A 7,434-nucleotide genomic window follows, 5' to 3' on the forward strand; every position below is an offset into this window, starting at 1 on the left:
AGTGTCTATGTGAAGAATGTAGTTCGATTGCATGGAGTTCCTAAGGACATAGTGTCAGATAGAGATTCGAGGTTTCTATCAAAGTTTTGGCAAAAAGTGCAGGAGAACCTTGGGACAACATTGAAGATGAGTACTGCTTTTCACCCTGCAACAGATGGTCAGACTGAGAGAACAAACCAAACTATGGAGGATATGTTACGAGCTTGTGCTTTAGATTTCCAAGGAAATTGGGAGGATCACCTACCTTTGATAGAATTCTCCTACAATAACAGTTACCATGCAAGCATCAAGATGGCACCTTTTGAAGCACTATATGGAAGGAAGTGCAGAAGTCCAGTTTGCTGGAATGACTACAGTGAACGGGTTACTTTGGGTACAGATTTCATTGAGGATATGGTGGGCAAGGTGAGACTAATCCAGTCGCGTATCAAGGCAGCACAAGATAGACAGAAAAGTTATGCTGACTTAAAGAGAAGAGATGATGAGTTTAATGTTGGGGACAAGGTCTTTCTGAAAGTTTCTCCAACAAAAGGTGTGATGCGATTTGGCAAGAAAGGGAAACTTAGTGCTAAGTATGTGGGGCCATATGAAATCCTACAACGTGTGGGAAAGGTGGCTTACAGATTGGCTTTGCCAATGGAGTTTGAGAAAATGCATGATGTGTTCCACATTTCCCAGCTAAAGAAATATGTGCCTAGTGAAACTCATGTTTTGCAACCAGAGACTATTCAATTAGATGAGTCTCTAACTTATGAAGAAAGACCAGTAAAGATACTAGATCACAAAGTGCGCAGTACTAGAAACAAAGATGTGAAGATAGTAAAGGTCCTTTGGTCTAATCAGGAATATGAAGAAGCCACTTGGGAGGCCGAGGAGGAAATGAAAAACAAGTATCCCGAGTTATTTGACGAGGTGAGTTACGAGGGCGTAACTCTTTTCTTTTGAGGGGGGGAGAATGCGATGTAATTTCGCGCTTTTACCTTAATTATACCATTTATTGCTTGATTTTGCACGTTTTTGCATGTTTTTGGTTATCATTATGCATTATTATTGCGTTTACATACAATAAAAGTATGTACACTTAAGCCAAATATGAGTTCATTGAGTACAAAGTCCGATTTGTTAAGTCTGTTTGTTAAGAAGCAAGCAATTTACAGCAATACAAAACACAAAAGTTTGAGCTATTTTGAAAATTATGGTTTTTGGGTTAAGTTTCGAGGGCGAAACTTCTTTTAAGAGGGGTAGATTGTAATCCCCCAAATTTTAATTTAATTATAATTTAATTATATGTTACTCTTATAATTATATTTATGGTAATTTTATTAAATAAATTATTTTATGGAAGTTTTTTTTAAAATAAAGTAGTGTTTTTTTTTATATTTATTAATAATCCTAGCCTATTTAGGAATACCAATCCTAATTTAATTAGGAGATTAAAAAGCCCAAAATAAAAACCCTTATAGCTCTCCTCCCTCAAATCTCACGTAAAAAAAAAAAAAAGAAACACTCTCCTACTTCCTACTGCCTTTCACGAAGAGAAGAAGAAGAAAAAAAAAAAAAAAAAAAAACTCTTACCTGCTGCTACAGTGCTGCCGCCAGCAGCACCACCGGACTGCCGCCACTGCCGCCGCCGCCTGCCTGCTGCCGACCACCAGCAGCCCAGCCAACAGTTGCCTTCTTCCCTTCTCCTTCCCTTATTTCTCCTTCCCTTATTTCTCCTTCTCTTATTCTTGTTTTATTTAATTAAAGTTTTGATCTTTATTAAATTTTGTTTATGAATTCTTATTATTATAGTTTGATAGTATGTTTAGATTATAAAAGATTATAAATTTATGGGTTTTTGTATGTTTAAATTATTATATAAATTTTCAGATTTGGTTATGTATGAATTTAGGGTATTAAAGTGTTGATTTTTCATGTTTAAAGGCTTATTAACGTACTAAACAAGTTACTTAATTTTTCTATGTTCAAAGTATGTCAAAGTATGATTATTTTGGTTGTATATAAATTTTCAGATTTATTAAAGTTTCAATTTTTATGAACAAGTAGTGTTAATTTCATGTTTTTATGCTTCTAAACCTATAAAATAATTATTGTGAGTATTTTGTGATTGAAAAAGCTTTGAACTTTATATTCTAACCTTAAAAATAATTTTCAGATTTTATGTTTTTTATTTTGAAGCCTCTAATTGCATTGAATTGATATATTCTTGGGTTTTTAACACACTAATTTGCTACATAATGACTATTTCAAATAATTATGCTTATGGGATTATTTTATATGCTTAAACCAAATTTTCAGATTTATTTTACCACTCTAAAGTTGCTGTAATTTATTATTAAACACTATATTTTCATGATTTTAACACCTAAACTTGTAGTTGGGATGTTGTACTATTAATTTTGGCTAATTGGATTAATTTAAGGACTTTATCTTAATGGTTTGAGGGGTTTTTAAATACTTTAGTATTGCTGTAATTTTAATTGCTTTGGTATTGATTTATTCCTTATTATTTGGTTTAGGAGAGGACTTTGTAGAAGGCGATTTTTAGTCTTTAAAGTGGCCAATCGAATCGTTTACTCAAGGTACGTACAAGTTACAAAACCTTGCTTTTAGGTGCATGTTTAAGGATGGATCGAGAACTTAGTACCATGTCTAGGGATGACTGGGTTAAATTGTATGGTTATACATTGTGAATTTCATTTGATGTGCATTATTTATTATTGCAATTATTGGTTATGTACTAATTATGCAAGGTGTGCTTAGAGGCAAAGGTATGTGATTGGTGAAATGATTCAATCATTACTCATTCATGATTTAATGAAATAGGATGAGTAAGTTTGGGGTGCCTTATGCACTCAAGGTGTTTATACACCGAGGTAGTAAAGGAATGAATAATAAATGTTGCTTGCCACTAATAAATCAAGAATTGAAATTGAAAAGTTGTTTTACTTGATTGAATTGACATTGGATTGATTGAATTGTTATGCATGTGAGTCATCACCAAGTCTAAACCTGTAAATCACGTAAAGTGCAAGATGGATGAGCAATAAAACTCTGGATTGGTGCACTTCTGGAGTAATGACAATCAGGGGTTGGGGTACATGGGGTATTAGCCGTGTACTTTTCTCGAGGCCGTCTGATCTACGAGTCTCTTATTTCAAATACTTTTTTTTATAAAACTAGGAGTTAGGTGAGATCTCATACTAACTACGGTCACGGAGTCGCGCCCGTGGTCGTTGGATGTTTATTGATGTTTCCGAAAGGAGGCATGGGGTTTTTCTTTATTGATGTTCCAAATGGGACATGGGTTGGACAACCTTGTCTATTGCTAAATCCAATGAATAAATTGAAATGAGTTAGCTACTATTAGCTAGTGGAGTCTTAATAAATTAAATAATCGAGTCGTGTGTTGAGTTTGTGATCTACTTATGCGTATGATTGTTTATTAGTAGCATGTTAAGTATTTCCTTATTTTACTTGCAGCTTGTATGTACTCAGCTTTGCTGATTGCGTGCTTTTGTGTGTGTCCTTCTTGGTCATGGCCTTCGCCTTCAAATGACCCTGTGACGATCCAATTTTTACACTTGTAATATTGGGGAGCAGAATAACCACAGGTTCTCTCACATGCAGCATTCATCAGGGTTGTGGGATCTTGAGTAGAGAGTTGGTTGCTTATTTTCGCATTTCTTGCAAGTTTGATTTTATTTAACTCGTTTCCACTTGACACCATTTCTTTTGGTTTAAGTTTGTTTTAACACTGAATTTTAATTACTTACTTATGCTTTTGGGTTTTGAATAAGGGCCTTAAAGGTTCCAACTTGTAATACTTTGCTTTGAGGTTTATTTAAACTGTTTTGGTTTTCCGCTGCTAACTTCTGTAATAGCCTTAACGTTTGAACACGTGGCGGTAGCACTCCAGTAATTCTCTTGGATTTGTTCAGGTTATTTACAGGTTTCTCACAGGTTTAAAGAGAGAATTATTGGGGTGTTACAGCGATCCCTAGAGACTGAGAGTTTCCTAGAAAGAGTGAACATAGGAGAACCCGGGAAGAACAAAGAGAAAACAGAGGAGATGATGTTCTGAATTTCTGAAGCATGTAAACACCAATTCTCAATACGATAAGGACGCTTAGCAAACTCAGAAGAAGCTGTGTCAGTAAAAATGATCGCTGCATGGTCTGAGAAGAGAATTGGCTGGTGAATAAGTCTAGAATCCGGGTAATTAGTAAACCAGGTAGAAGACCCATAAGCTCGATCTAAACGTTCAAAAATGGGATCAGAGTTCAATCTATTATTGGTCCAAGTGAAACGAGGACCTGTAAATGGAACATCTAATAAATCCATTCCCAAACGCCAGTTCATAAACTCCAATTGACCGGGGATAGAAAAATTACCACCTAATTTATCCAAACTATATTCCACCTGATTAAAATCTCCAATAATTATGACATTTGAAATGGAATTTAAAATATTGCTAATCATTTCCCAAATCTGCAGACGATCAGCAATATGAGGCGAACCATACACAAACATCACAAATTTTATTTCATCTCCTTGCACCAATTTACAGAGATATACATTAGGAGAACTATAAACAGGAACAAACCCAACTGGAGAAAACCAACAGATAAACAAACCACCACTATGGCCTATAGCATCTATACCACTACAACCCAAAAAAGGCAAAGATGCTAATTTTTTTACAACATTATCTACAGGTAACCTAGTTTCCAAAAGACATAGCATATCCAAACCATAAGAGCGGACTAGTGAGGTAATATAAGGAATTTTAGGGGAGTCCGCTTGTCCTAAACCCCTACAATTCCATAGTGCCATTTTTCATCCAGACTTTGGTGACTTGTCCCGGGAAGTCACCGAACCCTCAGAAGAGATGTGTGAAGGAGAACAATGATCAGCCTTGCGCTTCTTATATGGAAGAAAACAAGGAATGCAAGCCGAATCTGAAACTTGCTGCTGCTCATTGTCAATAAGGTATTGCTGAGAATCAGGAAGAGGTGGTGCAGTTGGAGTTAACAACCCACCTGCTCGCTTTCGAGGACCACGTTGCTTAACCCATTCCCACATTTTTTCTCCACTCTTCCTTAATTTAAGACTAGAATAAGTCTTTAATTTACTCCCTACCTTGCGCAAAGGGGAGCAAGTAGGAGTTTTTGGTGGAGAAGAAACAATAACAACAAGAGAAGATGACGAAGTGGGAGGAGAGCAGTCCATAGGCACCACCGAATCGGTGTCAGAATCGGAATTCGGCTGCTCTGAATTTGGCAGATTAACGTCGTCCATTGGATTAGAAGAAGGATAAAATTCGAAGGCACCATAAGACGAGTCTGCCACATACCCCGAATGTTCCGAGCTTTCTACCGGAAAAGAAGAGGATAACGACGGTGAAGGAGAAGCTGCAGCCGTCGTCGCCTCCCAGTTGCTCGGACCTGCACCAAAGGGGTCTTCATAAATTGGGCCAGAAGGGCCCATTGGAGGAGGAGAGAAGTTTGGAAGATCCAAATGTTGTTCGGGTACAATCTGATTCGAACTCGCGAAATTTCGGGCTGCTTGAAAATATGGGTCGTCATTAAAATTGGGCCAGCCCATCAATGAAGAATCATCCAGCCCATTAGAAAAGGACTCCAGTGACACAGGGGAACTTATTTCAGAAGAAATAATTCTTGAATTCAAAGCCCATCCTGAATTTGCACGGCCCACTTGAAGTGGATCGAATTGAGAATTATCAGACCAATCTTGAATGTCAGAAGAGTCCAAAAATCGCCGCCAACCGTCACGTGAGCTGTAAGATATGGAGTGCCCGAGATTATCTTCTAACCTTTGATTCATCTCAGATTGCCACCGAACCCCTTCAGGACTTGCATGATTGACACGTGGAGTAAAAGTGTCGACGTGATCTTGTGTTTCAAGTTCTTCTCGAAGAAAGCGATTATTCCCGAGATTTCTCCGGCGAACCTCATGCTCACGGCTGCGAAAAACACCAGGTGCTGGTGGCGGAGATAATCCCGGGAACGAGTCGGCCATGGCATGATCATGAACCGTGGACCCAGACCGTGAATCATCCGATGCTAAGGGAAGTCCGAAGCCACCGCTGTCATAGTCCAATGGCCGAGAATCCGCTGAATTCTCTTGTGGATCATCGTCATCATAACCACCAAAAAACAACTCAGTGGTCCAATTTGAACGAATAGGGCGAATTCCACGAAGAGCATTAGAATATAATTTAGAATCTGTAGGACCATATAACACACGAGCGCCGCTTTCGTGGAGCTGACGGAAGCGAGCTTCTAGATGATAATTAATTGATGCTTGATCCGCGACACAAGAATCTCCTCCATGCCCGACAAAGCCACACTTTTTACAGAATCTAAAAATACCCTCATATTTAAAGCGAACCCACGTGACTTGATTATTAATAGTAGGAAAATAACAACCAGGAATCAAAGGCAACGATAAGTCAACTAGTATTTTAACACGAGGGTGAGGTATGGGAAACTGACCAATAGAGTCTTCTACCATAGTAACATCTCCAACATGTGGTAAAACGGTGGCTGCTATGTCCGGTGTAGAGTAGCGGACTGGAAGACCCTCCACTTGAACCCATAAATCCACTAAGTGCAAATTGAGATTGAGTGGAACCGAGTGGCCCCTTAGACGCTGAAGAACAAACATACCACCCCGGAAATGAACCCAACCCCTCGAATCAAGTTCATCTGCATCCTCCGGAGTTCCGCAAAAGAAGATATAGTCTTTTTCATAGGGAAATACACGAACTGGAGCTCTTAAGTGCCAAAAGCGTGAAACTAAACGCTGAACCATAATTGGAGTAAAATCCTCCCTGTCGTCCCAACAACGCCCAATTACACTACAATTCCAGTCTAAGTTTAATCCATCATCTAAAGGAGGAGGAGGAATATAATCCTCTCCTATATAGTGAGGATAGACAAAGGTTTGAGGAGCTAAGTAGCGAGACATAACTGTAAAGAAGCGATAATTCTTAGGAAAGAAAGGATTGAACAGTGAAGAAGACACTTTGAAGGAAAAGTTAGGAGAAGAACAGGAAGGGAAGTTAGTAAATGATGTGTGAGATTTTACTCATTGAGACTTTCCTACTCTAGAGACTTTCTCGCTCTAGGATTATATACTTTATACGATCGTTTGTTTGATTGATTGTATGTTGTTTGAAAGTGATGTTGTAATTTTTACATTTTACGTACTTCGTATTTAGGGCCTGTTTTGATTTATTGGAATGAGTTGAACTGAATTGATTGAAGTTAAACTGAACTGAACTGTTTATAAGAGAAGAAAATTAGAAACTAAACTGAACTGATTGGAGTTGAATTGTACTGAAATTAAATTGAAGAGAACAAGCCCTTAGGCTTCGTTTACCTTGATGGAAAATGATTTGCAAGA

The 7,434-nt window shown here is 38.0% G+C and overlaps 1 protein-coding gene across 1 annotated transcript; it reads right to left on the reverse strand.

Annotated features, from left to right (window-relative positions):
- Nucleotides 1–1,081: 1,081 nt before the first annotated feature.
- Nucleotides 1,082–4,839, reverse strand: LOC145562961 (uncharacterized). The gene is made up of 2 exons (XM_081623375.1): nt 3,996–4,839; nt 1,082–1,128 (listed from the first exon to the last, which is right to left on the reverse strand). Exons 1-2 carry the CDS (start codon nt 4,837–4,839, stop codon nt 1,082–1,084), a joined length of 891 nt encoding a protein of 296 aa, XP_081479501.1.
- Between the last annotated feature and the right edge of the window lie 2,595 nt (nt 4,840–7,434).

Source organism: Chenopodium album, chromosome 10 (genome assembly GCF_948465745.1).
Source record: "Chenopodium album chromosome 10, dcCheAlbu1.1, whole genome shotgun sequence".
Lineage (NCBI taxonomy): Eukaryota > Viridiplantae > Streptophyta > Magnoliopsida > Caryophyllales > Amaranthaceae > Chenopodium > Chenopodium album.